This window comes from Ranitomeya variabilis, chromosome 1 (genome assembly GCF_051348905.1).
Source record: "Ranitomeya variabilis isolate aRanVar5 chromosome 1, aRanVar5.hap1, whole genome shotgun sequence".
NCBI classification, from domain to species: Eukaryota; Metazoa; Chordata; class Amphibia; order Anura; family Dendrobatidae; genus Ranitomeya; species Ranitomeya variabilis.
This window is the reverse complement of record NC_135232.1, coordinates 586,477,555-586,490,717: the sequence shown is the minus strand read 5'-3', so window position 1 is coordinate 586,490,717 and position 13,163 is coordinate 586,477,555. Positions and strand designations below refer to the sequence as shown.

At 48.4% G+C, this 13,163-nt stretch overlaps 1 protein-coding gene across 5 annotated transcripts in view; it reads right to left on the bottom strand.

The window, feature by feature from the left end:
- Positions 1–13,163, bottom strand: part of SETDB1 (SET domain bifurcated histone lysine methyltransferase 1) — a 158,503-nt gene that overhangs the window by 16,198 nt on the left and 129,142 nt on the right. For all 5 annotated transcript variants that reach the window (XM_077257881.1, XM_077257873.1, XM_077257898.1 and 2 more), the window contains exons 5-15: positions 5,831–5,909; positions 5,579–5,764; positions 5,167–5,368; positions 4,560–4,633; positions 4,289–4,479; positions 4,023–4,152; positions 2,821–2,947; positions 2,093–2,548; positions 1,432–2,010; positions 933–1,049; positions 315–484 (exon numbers count right to left, since the gene is read on the bottom strand). In XM_077257881.1, the coding sequence (XP_077113996.1) occupies positions 315–484; positions 933–1,049; positions 1,432–2,010; positions 2,093–2,548; positions 2,821–2,947; positions 4,023–4,152; positions 4,289–4,479; positions 4,560–4,633; positions 5,167–5,368; positions 5,579–5,764; positions 5,831–5,909 (2,311 nt within the window). The remainder of the gene's footprint in view (positions 1–314; positions 485–932; positions 1,050–1,431; positions 2,011–2,092; positions 2,549–2,820; positions 2,948–4,022; positions 4,153–4,288; positions 4,480–4,559; positions 4,634–5,166; positions 5,369–5,578; positions 5,765–5,830; positions 5,910–13,163) is intronic.

Sequence of the window (13,163 nt, the reverse complement as noted above, 5' to 3'; positions counted from 1 at the left end):
TCTATATACATAAGCATTGTATAACCCGCCCACGCCACGGATTGGCAGAAAGCTACCAATCAGTCGTGTGGGCGAGGTTGAGAAGATTAGAGGAGTTGAAGCAGCAATATTATCAAAACTACAACAAGGAGCCCAGTAAGTGACACATTTCTGGAATCTTGTTCGTTTTTCTGCTTCCCTCGTGTTGAGGAGCTTAATCTCTTCAAGTCGTTGGCAAATCTCCACCACCGTCTAACAGCTCAGCAGCAGTTGGTGTAGCATACAAGCGCCAGATCATACGTGAACCCTGTGTGTCCTGGGACAGGGAGTCGTACCTGCGTATATACAGACGAAGGAGCCCTTGGCTATGTCGTCCAGACAGCGAATCCCCCAGCCCTTGTTCTGGGTTTTGAAGAGCTGGAGGCGCACTTGGAGGCCGTGCTGCACCAGGCGGTTATTGCACATATTGTGGTTACACTTGCATCTCTTATTGCATTCGTACACCCTGCAAGGAGACGAAAACATTAAAAAGTGGTATGTCCGCAGAGAAGGGTAGGGGTGTGTTAGGGTACTTGGGCATTGGTATTGCTACATGATTTGCATATTTGTACTGTTCATATATGATTTATCTAATTGTACTGTTTATATGTACTGTTGTATTAAATTCAATAAACACAATTATAAAAAAAAAAAAAAAAGGGGGTATGTCTCACATCACCCCTGGGACAAAGCTGTCGCTAATAGCAGCAGGAAGGTGCGCACATTGTGCACCAGCAGTGCCAACGTACCACTAGTCAGAACTGTCAATCTTTAGGAGCGCGCCAGCTATTGGCAGCATCCCGTAAGCGTAGGAGTGATGCACTCATGAAGACCGGAGCGCTACTTTAAGGGAGAGATTTTCAGACTCCCTCATGATAGGAATGAGTCCCATAAAGAACCAGTGGTGACCTTACCCGGTAGGCAGACATTCATCCAGCCGCTTGTGCGTGTAACCTGCGGACGTGTTCACCTGTGCCCCGGGGGTGCAGCGGGTGGCGTCAATCGTTAGCTGATGACAAGCACATTTGGATCTGAAACAAATGTGTCAAAAGATCATCCATGAGGAACGGTCATCCATGACAACTCCTAATCTTCTTCCCTCCCAAGGATATTATATCTCGAGTCCTAGGGACGTTGCATGTGTACTGAAGGGGTCTCAGGAGCTGAGCCCGATCCACACAATGTTATACAGCCAGCACCTGCCTCTAACAGATGTGACTGGAGCTTGGAGCTAGCTCCGATCGCTTTTGTTAACCATGTAAAGCTCTAAAAAATGTTTGGCAAGACCCTGGTTCAGTGTTCACGTCAGTAGTCCATGATCATCAAACCAGAGCCCTGTGAACATGCCGGTATCCCCGACATCTCTACTGGCCGCCACGACATCACATGTGGACCTTCAGTGCTTCTTCCTACCTGTCTCGACATCCGTCCGTGCAGTCACATCCCACCAGGAAGTCCACACCGGTGTTAATGAACACTCCTCGGCCGGGGATGCGCTCCTTGCTGTAGTCTACCTGCGGAGGGGGTGTCCTGTCTATCTCATTAACGCAGGACAGGGGCACGTCCTCCTTGCCATACGTGATGTCTGGGATGTAATAAAAGGGTTTCTGAGGCTGAAACTTGCGGTCCACCAACACGTAGGGATCCAGGCAGAACATTTCTAAATACAGTTTGTCGCACTTGGACTCGAAGATGTACCGTTCGATTTCCGGCATGGTTCGCAGGCTCAGCCCGCACGGCGTTTTGTAGATGACGTGGAACCCCATTTTGCGGTTCACGCGCTTCCTTGCAGTCATTCGCCGGAAATCATAAAGGAGAGGGACAAGCATGGGGTTCCTGCCCCGATGGGAAATGGCTCGGACTCGCGACAAGCAGTTCGGGTTGCATGCATGAGGTAGGTAGAAGAGTTTTTCTCTCGGGGCCCTGTAAATTATCTCTGTCGGCATTGGGCTTGTCTGAATAATCTGGAACGTGGGATTGGTGGTAATAAACCTGTACAGAGACGTGAGGGAAAAAGATCAATATCGAAGATCTCGATGCAGTATTTGAGATCTGTTAGTGAAGGGCAGCTCACCTGTTTGGCTGTGCCATCTGTATGGCTTGGATGGTGTGATTGGGTTGAAGTGTCTGAATGGCCTGAATAGTGGGAAAAGTCTGAATTGCTTGGATAGTCTGAATGGTTTGGATCTGCTGAATCTGCTGCATGGGTTGGATCTGCTGAATCTGCTGCATGGGTTGGATCTGCTGAATTTGCTGGAACTGCTGGATGGGTTGGATCTGCTGAATAGGTTGGATCTGCTGAATGTGAGGGATGGGTTGGATCGGCTGAATCTGCTGGATCGACTGAATCTGCTGGATGGGTTGGATGGGTTGGAAGGTCTGGTTGAGTTGGTTTGGAAGAACGGGACGCAATCCAGTGATGGCCTCGATGGGTATGGGAGAGGACTGTCCTGAACCCACTGATCCGGGACGGAACGATGTGCTTTTCTTGGCCACTTGCTTCTTAGACTGAGCCTGTTGGCTATCCGAGCTGCAACCAGAAACAAGGAGTCATAAATACGGCTGACACTTATCTATGTGTACATCTGAACCAGAAACTGGCGGAAAACGGTAGGCAAGACGTCTGAGCCACCCAGCTGACACATAGGTCAGGAGTATTGCCCACTGTATACCTCCAAGCACCTGGTCTCCTGGCACTCACATGCCAGCCTGTCAACTAGACTTCTCTACAGAGAGAAAAAAATATCCATGGCGTCCATCAGGATGAATGGAGATGACTAACATGTGGACGTCTAGACTCACTCTGTGTCAATGAGCTGTGGTGATGGTATTGACTGTGGAGAGGAAGGCTCCGTGGGTTTAAACGGAGACTCGCTGCCGGTGAGGTCGTGGGTGTACTGCACTACGGGCCCTTTGCTCCGCACAGCACCTGACACATAGGGGGAGAGAAGAATAATTAGTTACCGACCGTATATACTCGTGTATAAGCCGAGATTTTCAGCACATTTTTTTTGTTCAGAAAATGCCCCCCTCGGCTTATACACGAGTCATGGTCCAGAAAGCCAGCGGCTTCCAGAAGACATCAATACTCACCCTTCGTCGCTGCATCTTCATCCCTGCCCCGGCGCTGGCAGCTCTTTCCTGTTCCTGTGCTCAGCGGTCACGTGGTGCTACACTCATTAAGGTCATGAATATGGAAGCTACTCCATTCCCATAGGTGTGGAGCGCATATTCACGACCTTAATGAGCAGTACCACGTGACCGCTCAGCACAGGAAGAACTGCTACACTGGGACAATGGAGATGTAGGGACATTCAGCGACGGAGCACGAGTATGATGGGGGAGCCATGCATACAAGGATCGGACCGGGGGAGCCAAACATACAAGGATAGGGACTGGGAGAGCAGAGCATACAAGGATGGGACTGGGGGAGCCGAGCCATGCATACAAGGATGGGACAGGGGGAGCCATGCATACAAGGATGGGACCGGGGGAGCCATGCATACAAGGATGGGACTGGGGGAGCCCAGCATACAAGGATGGGATCAGGGGAGCCAAGCATACAAGGATGGGATCGGGGGAGCCAAGCATACAAGGATGGTACCGGGGAAGCCGAGCAATGCATACAAGGATGGGATAAGGGGAGCCATGCATACAAGGATGGGACCGGGGGAGCTGAGCATACAAGGATGGGACCTGGGGGAGCCGAGCATACAAGTATGGGACAGGGGAAGCCGAGCATACAAGTATGGGACAGGGGAAGCCGAGCATACAAGGATGGGACAGGAGGAGCCATACATACAAGGATGGGACAGGGGGAGCCACACAGAGCTGGACAGGACAGGGGGAACCACACATACCCAGGGTATACTCGAGTCAATAAGCTTACCCAGTTTTCCGTGGCAAAATTAGGTGCCTCGGCTTATACTCGGGTCGGCTTATACTCCAGTATGTACGGTATATGAGGAAATCAATACCGCACACGAAAAAGATCAAATACTCACCCACGTTGGGGCGCGTCCTCTGCTGTCCTGCCTGTTTCTTCTCCTGAGTGGTAGCAGTGGAAGTCTTCATGCTGAACATGGGCTCCAGACGTGTGGATCCTCGGTAGATCCATTCGCAACGTTTATCGTCCTGAAATAGAAAGGGTAATAGTTGAAGTTCTCGACAAGCGCCCTATATGCAGTCACATGCTGGGAAGGAGTTTAAGGCTATCTATGTGCTCTAGATACAGTGGATGAAACGGGAAGCAAGACAGGCATCTCCTTACCAGAAATAGGATCTTCACCAGGCTGCCATCCACTTCCTCCACCTTGGATTTCCACCAAGTGCCCTCCCATTCTGTCTTGATCATCTGCCCGCTCTTGAGTAAAACCATTGGACGGTTTGGGTAAGCGGTGACATATTCCTCAATGAAGTCTCGACATGACACATCTTCTATGTCCTCCCAAGATTTAGGCACTACAAAAAAAAAACATCAGCCACAGGTAAAATCTGCAGCCAATCGACTACATGTGGATTTGACTAAAGTCCACACTCACATGGCCTGCAGACAGGGTACAGCTCCGACTGCGTGACATAAGAGGCGTAGCCATCATCAAAGAAGATCAGAAACCTGAGAAACAATAATTGATGTTTTATCATCATATAAAACCTGACAAAGATGTAAATCAAACCACACATGGTGCCAAATATTTAAAGGGTTCACAAATTGATATTGTTGGATAGAGCGTGTAAAAAACAAACAATTTTACAATTTACTAATTAAAATTTGTAGCCGTTCCAAAGATATTAACACGTTTGCTAACTGCTAGACAGCAGTGGTGGTCGGTCACCTAGGCAACAAGCTATACACAAAATAAAAAAGTGTTAATATCTCAAGAAAGGCTCAAAATTTTAACATACGGTAAATGGCAAAAGTACTTATTATTACAAGCACTATTTGACAATACCAGACTATGAAGATGATATTAACCCTGTGAAGCACTGGTCGCCATCTGTAGCTAGCCAGCAGATAGACAATGACAACTCCCATCATGCTCTGACACCCCTGGGGAAACACAGGTTGGAGAGCACAAGTGAGTAACGGACTGTCTGTCTATAACTAAAAATGTTACAGCTATGGAAATAAATGGATATTTTGTTCACCTCATCTTATTCTTGTTGCTGGGGGGTTCAGCTACGATGCCGGCATACAGCCACACTTGGTTCCCATCCTTGTACTTGGCCACCACTCTGCTTCCCACAAACAATTTTTCGGTTGAAGGGTGGTAGTCGTACGCTATGTGGTTCCCGGACAGCAGGCTCTTCCCCTTATTGTCAAACTTAACTTTATATTTTTTTCCAGTCCCTGGGGAGGAAGAAACATATTACCGCATCTCAGCATGCAAAAAAAACACCAGAAAGATAATGATCCATAAAAAGAGAAGTGCCAAACAAGCTCACTGGTGGATTCTGCAATCAGCAATACAAGGCAAATGCTGCAATTTTTTTTAATAAAACCCCTTTACAAAAAAACATGTTTAGCCATAAAAAAAATCCCTCTCCAACTCTAACTCACCGACCATCTGGATGGAGATGAGCGTTCCTTTGTGCCATGTTTTGGTCCGCTTCTTTCCCAGTATTCGCATGCTGACCGTAAGGTCCCCATCTTTGTTTACATCGTGGGCTGTGCCAGCCTGGTTGGGGGCACCCATGGAGCTGGTAGGTGATGACGGGTGAGAGGAAAGTCGCGTCTGAGGTCCATCTGCAACAATACTTGCATGTCAGACCTAATGCAGCAAAAAGGTAGCACAAAATGTAGGGTACATACCAGGCTTCTTCTGAATGGCTTCTACTAAGTTTTGGACATCTTGTTTGCATTTCTTCATGGCAGACATTGCATCTTTTAACTAAAAAAAAAAAAGAAAAAAAAAATACAATAAATAAAAAAAAAAAAAAAAAAAAAGAAAAAAGGGATTTTTGTATATTCACCGTAAAATCCTTTTCTCCGAGCCAATCATTGGGGGACACAGACTATGGGTGTATGCAGGAGGCTGACACTAAGTATTACAAAGAAAGCTAGCTCCTCCCCTGCAGTATACACCCTCCTGTTGGCTCCCAGAGAACCAATTCAGTGCAAAAGCAGTAGGAGATCAATAACATATAAGAGTATAACATGTCAAATTACAGAACAAGCAAAAGCACTCAGCCACTGGGCTCAGCCACTGCGTTCATTGACCAATTCTCCACCTGGCTTCTTCACTCTCTCTCTGCTGATATGCCCACAATCATAATGGGTGACTTTAATATCCCTACTGACACCCGCCAGCCAGCAGCCTCCAAGCTCCTGGCCCTTACTTCATCCTTTGAACTTACACAGTGGTCCTCCACAGCCACCCACGCAGATGGACATACACTAGACCTAATCTTCACCCACCTCTGTTCCTTATCTAATCTCACAATCTCTCCCTTCCCCATATCTGACCACCATCTACTCACCCCATGTCCAGCCACTACCACATCCTCGCAGAAATCTTGCACACCTAGACATTCACAGACTCTCTTCTACCCCTGTCCTCCATATCTTTACTCCACGACACGGACAGCGCCACCGCTTTCTATAACTCCACCCTCACATCAGCCATAGACTCAGTCACCCTTCTCATGCATGGCAAAGTGCGACAAATCAATAGGCAACCCTGGCATAAGAACCTCACCAAAAAACTCCAACAAGCATCCAGGGTCGCAAAGCGGCGTTGGAAAAAAAACCTGCCTGCCAGGAGACTTCACTGCTTTCAAACAAGCTACACTTGCCTTCAAACTAGCCCTCACCTCTGCTAAACAGACCTATTTCACTAACCTTGTATCTTCATTATCATACAACCCAAAACAACTGTTCAGCACATTTAACTCTCTCCTCCGCCCATCACTGCCACCTCCAACTCCCTTCATCTCTTCTGAGGAGTTTGCCACCTACTTCAAAAACAAGATCGTTCAAACAAGGCAAACCTTTACTGTTCCACCACCCCAACCACTCCATATACCAGACCTCTGCCCTTCCCTAATAACTTCCCTCACATCACTGAAGGAGAACTTAATCATCTCCTTTCAAAATCACACCTCACCACCTGTGCACTTGACCCCATCCCTTCCCACCTGCTCCCCAACCTCACCAACATGCTCATTCGAGCCCTAACCCTTCTCTTCAACCTATGGCTATCTTCTGGTACCTTCCCCTATGCTTTCTGTCAAACATGCCACCATCACACCATCCTCAAAAAAGCTAACCTTGACCCAACTGCTATGCCCAGCTATCGCCCCATATCACTGCTCCGGTTTGCTTCCAAACTCTTTGAGCAGCATGTCCATGCTCAACTTTCCTCCCACCTCTCATCTAACTCCCTTCTTGACAACCTCCAATCTGGCTTCCACCCCCACTACTCCACCGAAACTGCTCTGAATAAAAGATTACTAATGACTTACTCACAGTCAAATCTAACAGACAGTTCTCCATCCTCCTCGATCTATCCTCTACTTTCGACACAGTCAACCACTGCTACAAATTTTTTCTTCCATTGGCAAAGGCCTTGCCCTGTCCTGGATTGCTTCATACCTTTCCAACCGCACATTTAGCGTTTCCCACTCCCACACAACCTCCTCATCCCGCCCTCTCTCTGTTGGAGTCCCTCAAGACTCTGTCCTAGGGCCCCTACTTTTTTCCATGTATACCCTTGGACAACTAATAAAATCCCATGGCTTCCAGTATCACCTGTATGCGAACGACACTCAGATCTACCTCTCTGGCCCAGATGTCACCTCTCTGCTGTCCAGAATCCCGGAGTGTCTATCAGCCATATCCTCCTTCTTCAACTCTCGCTTCAAATAAACAGTAATTGAAACTATAGCGTATTGCTCTAGATAAACTGACTATCAAATTTCGTATACTTCAGCATAGACAGAAAATTATTCTTAAAACTTAACCTTTAATATGCATACCTAAAAGGAATAAATTTGTTTTAAAATCAATCAATTGAGAACAGTGCTCATGATTACCAGTGCATTTAGAAAAATGGCACGATCTCACCCATTTGTCGCGTCTCGATTTTCTGGAGGTTCCTGTGGCCTCAGGATCCGTGAAACTTGTAGTAATGGGGAGAATAAAATACAACAGAGGGGGGAGAGGGGACAGGACCTATTTTCCCTGTCGTGAGGGCGGGAGTTTTCCACACAGGGCACAAGGGCAGTACCCAAATATGAGCCTGTTGCAGTGACACCCTTGGCAAATGTAGCCACCCTGGAATTGTGTTTCCCTAACTCTTCCCAACGCGTTTCCTCCCCTGTTCAGGGGGTTCATCAGGGGAAGTTGCCCAGGTTAGAGGGGGTATTCTGCAGTGGCAGACATAACCTCCAGTAATAGCAGATTCCTCAGTGTGAGGAGCAAAATGGTCTCTATCACACTAGGTTCTGATTGCCATTATATGGTAAGATGGGTAGGTGGTACCTCTTTCTGGCGTCTGTCATCACTTCCTGTGTAACAGAATAATCATCCATTACACTTTATTTAATTAACAACTAGCGCAAAGAATAAACAGAGGTTTTAGGGCCATTGTCATTCCCCCTCCGTGTGTATTCTATTTTTACTTTCTTTACTGTGTTATTTTTCAAGATATTCACCTGATCGCCGCGAGACTGCACTTACAGGCTCCCTGGTCATGTGACCGAGGTCCTGGTTAGCTACCTGTTAGCAACCGATTGTTGTGATGAACGGCGCATGCGCTATCACTCATAGGTCCTGGTCGGCAGGCTGTGACTACCGTCAGACGCGCCTGCGTCTTCCTGCCTTATTAGCTGCATAAATATATTATCGTTATTTACCTGATCTCTATGAGGCTGTGCTTACATTTCCGGTTTTGCAGGTAACCTGGTCACATGTCCACAGGTCCTGCACTTGCAGGTACCCTGGTTACATGCTCTCGCTTCCTAAAACTCAACGTAGACAAAACCGAACTCATCATCTTTCCCCCATCTCGCGCATCCCCCCTACCTGATCTATTACGGTAAACGCATCACGATCTCCCAGCGCCTGAAATCCGCTGCCTCGGGGTAACTCTCGACTCTGCCCAGTCCTTCAAGCCGCACGTCCAAACTCTTGCCACCTCCAACTCAAAAATATTGCCAGAATCCGTCCCTTCCTCAACCCACAATCTACTAAAACTCTTGTGCATGCCCTCATCATCTCCCCTCTCGACTACAGCAACACCCTCCTCTGTGGCCTCCCTGCTAACTCTCTTGCACCGCTCCAGTCTGTCCTCAACTCAGCTGCCCGCCTAATCCACCTCTCCTCGCTACTCCCCTGCTTCTCCCCTCTGCAAATCCCTCCACTGGCTCCCAATTCCCCAACGAATCCAGTTCAAACTACTAACACTGATCCACAAAGCCATCCACAACCTGTCCCCTCCCTATATCTCTGAACTCATCTCCCAATATCTTCCTACAGCCTGCAATAACCATTCTGCCGCCTCACCAACCGCCAGAGCTGCTGCTCCCCCAACCTTGTCTCCTCCCCATTATCCCGTAGAATGTAAGTCCGCAAGGACAGGGTCCTCTCCCCTCTGCACCAGTCTGACATTGTAAATTTGCTTACTGTAAACGTTATCTATAACCCTGTACTTAACCCCTTTTCTCATGTACAGCACCATGGAATTAATGGTGCTATATAAATAAATAATAATAATAATTATTAACAGGGTGGGTGCTGTGTCCCCAAATGATTGGCTGGGAAAAAATAATTTTACGGTGACTACACAAAAATCTCTATTTCTCCTTCGCCTCATTGGGGGACACAGACCATGGGACGTCCCAATGCAGTCCCTGGGTGGGGGCAACATAACAGAGGAGTCCATGCGTAACTGCATCCTAAGAGTGCGCTACCACGGCCTGCAGAGTCCACTTGCCCAGACTCACATCTGCGGAAGTATGGGTGTGAAAATTATAGTGTTTCAAGAATGCGTGCGGACTGGATGAAACCGCAACCTTGCAGGCGTGCTCTGCTGACGCCTGGTGCCTAATGGCCCAAGAAACCTCAATTGACCGAGTGGAGTGTGCCCTGATCTCCGCTGGGATAGGCTGACCTATAACACGGAGGGACTCCTGGATGTTGGAACGAATCCACCTGGCTATCATAGCCGATAAAGCGGCTACACTCTTCCTGTAACCATCAGAAGGCCCGAAAAAAACGTCCGACCTGCTGTCCTTTATACGTATCTTCTCAGAGCTCATGCCTTGTCCAGAGCATGGAGAACCCGTTCCACCTTGTGGACTGGAGCCGAACAAGATGAGGAAGAACAATGTACTCATAACGATGGAAGTTCGATACCACCTTGGCAACAAGGGACAGATACGGCCTGAAGAAAACCTTCCCTTGATGGCAGTAAGGATAAGCATCTGAAAGGACAGAGCGGCTAGCTCCCAAAAAACTCTCCAGAACGACGTGACCGCCACGAAAAAAGGAGACCTTCCATGACAGTAAAGTCAGCTACATCATGAAACGGATCAAAAGGGAGTCTCCTTTAAGACCCCCAGGACCAGTTTAAGTCCCAAAGATCTAGCGTTATGTGATAGGGAAGTACCACATGTGAAACTCCCTTAGTGAAGTGCTTAGTTGCCGTTTTGTTGCAATAAAACCGATAACGCCAAATCTGGACTTTCAGCAAGCTGAGCGCCCGAATTGAACCCAGATTGTCTTGAAACTAAAATGGGGAAGGCGTCTGAGATCCCTGCCCCAAGCAAAATGCGTACTGAGGCGGGCTTAGAAGCACTAGTCGCTGATGTTGTGAGAGTCCCGCCTGGGTCAGAACCCAGGGTTCAACGGCCAAGTTGAGAAACGCAGGACCCCTGGGATCTGGTGACAGAATGGTCCCTGGAGAGCAGATCTGGACAATCGCCAGAAAAGAACGGCGACAAATTGTACTAGCTCTGCAAACAACGCCTGACGTGGTCTGACACTGGGCTGGAAATGGGGAAGATTTGCTTAAGTTTATCAGCCAGCCCAGGTGAGAAAGGGTATCGCAAGCGATACAGACAGACTGAGCGCAGTCCTGGAAGGACGGTCCCTTGACTAGAAAGTCATCTGGATAGGGCAGAACGACTACGCCCAGAGTGTGAGATGGACACAAAGGCTGCCATGACCCTTGAGAACATTCTAGGAACGGTAGCAAGGCTTAAAGGCCAAGTCGTGAACAGATAATGCTGTTCCTGAATGGCGAAGCGCAGGAATTTTTGGTGAAGGGAAAAGCAAGTGGAGGTAAGCAGTCCGAATGTCGGTGAATGTCAGCAACTCTACCTTTTTCCATTGAAGTAATGACAGAACGGAAGGATTCCCTCCGAAAATGGCAGGTCTTGAAAAACTTGTTAGAAGTTTGAGGTCAGGGATTGGTTTTGCTTTTCCCGACCTTTATTTGGAACCTAGATCCCCGAGATCTAGTCTGTCTAGGACAACCCTTCCACTGCTGGTTGGGTCTATAGGAAACTTGCGACCCTTGTTCCTGTGTGCGGAACGCCCCAATTGGGAAGAAGTAGTGGGCCCGCCTGAATTGGTTCCAACCTCTCACCGAATAACCGACCACTCTGGTAAGAGAGTGATTCCAGACTTTTTTGGACGCAGAGTCCGCTTTCCCTCCTCTGAGCCATAATGCCCTTCTAAATGTAATGGCATTAGCGGCTGACAGCGCCGCGCAACTAGCCGCGTCCAAAGCAGTGTGGATCACATAGTCAAGAGATTTGACTGGCCAGCTGTACTGCCTCCGGGAGGTTACTGTTCTGAATCGAAGTAGTTAATGTCCTCGACCAGGAGCCCATTGCTTTAGGCACCAATGCGGCAGCTAAGGAAGGGTAGAGCACTGACCCGGAGAAACTGCCGGGTGGTAGAATGCGCAGCTGTATCCAGCAGATCAGGATAAACCATCTCTTGCTGTCGCTGCCGTCTTTGGACGGTATAGGGATAGAGCAGGGGTGGGGAATTTTTTTTCTACCAAGGGCCATTTGGATATTTATACCATCCTTCTGGGCCGTACAAACTCCACCCCCAAAGTACATCCTGACTCTGGCACTGGTGTCAGGACGTAATCTTTCATTGCATGCCCTTCAATGTTCAGTAGTGAACAGTGTGTGTGTGTGTGTGTGTGTGTGTGTGTGTGTGTGTGTGTGTGTGTGTGTGTGTGTGTGTGTGTGTGAGTGTGTGTGCGCGCATGCGTGCTAACAGAGCAAGAAGAAATTAATGAGCTGGTTGTAATCAAAACAACCTCCCTGCCCAAGAATGCGGTCGCTGAGAATCTGCTCGGGGGGCCTAATAAAAGGTCATCGGGGGCTGTAAATGGCCCTGGGGCCTGAGGTTCCCCACCCCTGGGTTAAAGTGATGAACCCTCGATCCACCATCCCCTTAACAGGGAAGTGGAGAGGGACCGTCCGCTTCCTTGCATCATTCACTAAACAGTGGTGATGCAGTGGGGGCTGCTCGGATGCCAAAAGGGGTGTCTTTGTACATCCCTGAGTTCAGGCCCTGGGGTGGACAGGGCTGGACGTCCAGCATTAGGCCTGGCAGCAGGAGAGGATACATGGAGGCGACACTCCATGTGTTCGTCTGTTAATGGTGTTGGGAGATCGTTGCCCTTAAAGGGACCCATCACCTCTAAAAATCAGTCCATCCTATGTACACAGACAATACTGTTCCTGCATCGCTTATCCGGACAGGTGACAGGCAAATGTTCTATGAGGGAATTTAGTCCTTTTGAAGAACAGTGCGTGATCCAGAGTAAAACCGGCGTCCTCGTCAACCTACAGAGTGTGGATGACGGTCTCAATAAATGAATCCACCGTTTTCCGGAAAAAAAACTGGCAAATGCAGGTCCAGTAAACGCAGAGGTTACTGTCCTGTGCAGCGTTCTTTCTGTGCCGCTAAATAATGTCCTGAAATTCAGGATGGTTGGTGAACATCTTATGCGGATGTTTAATCCTGCTAAAGGATACCGCGTGGCCCAGAACAGAGATTCGTCCACCTTCAGGGTTTGGTTGATGGCTGCAATGAGAAGAAGGGTAATGCCCAGAATATACTACGGGGAAGGGGCCAATGGGAAAAAACAATGCCCAGGATCGCTGCGCAGCTCTTA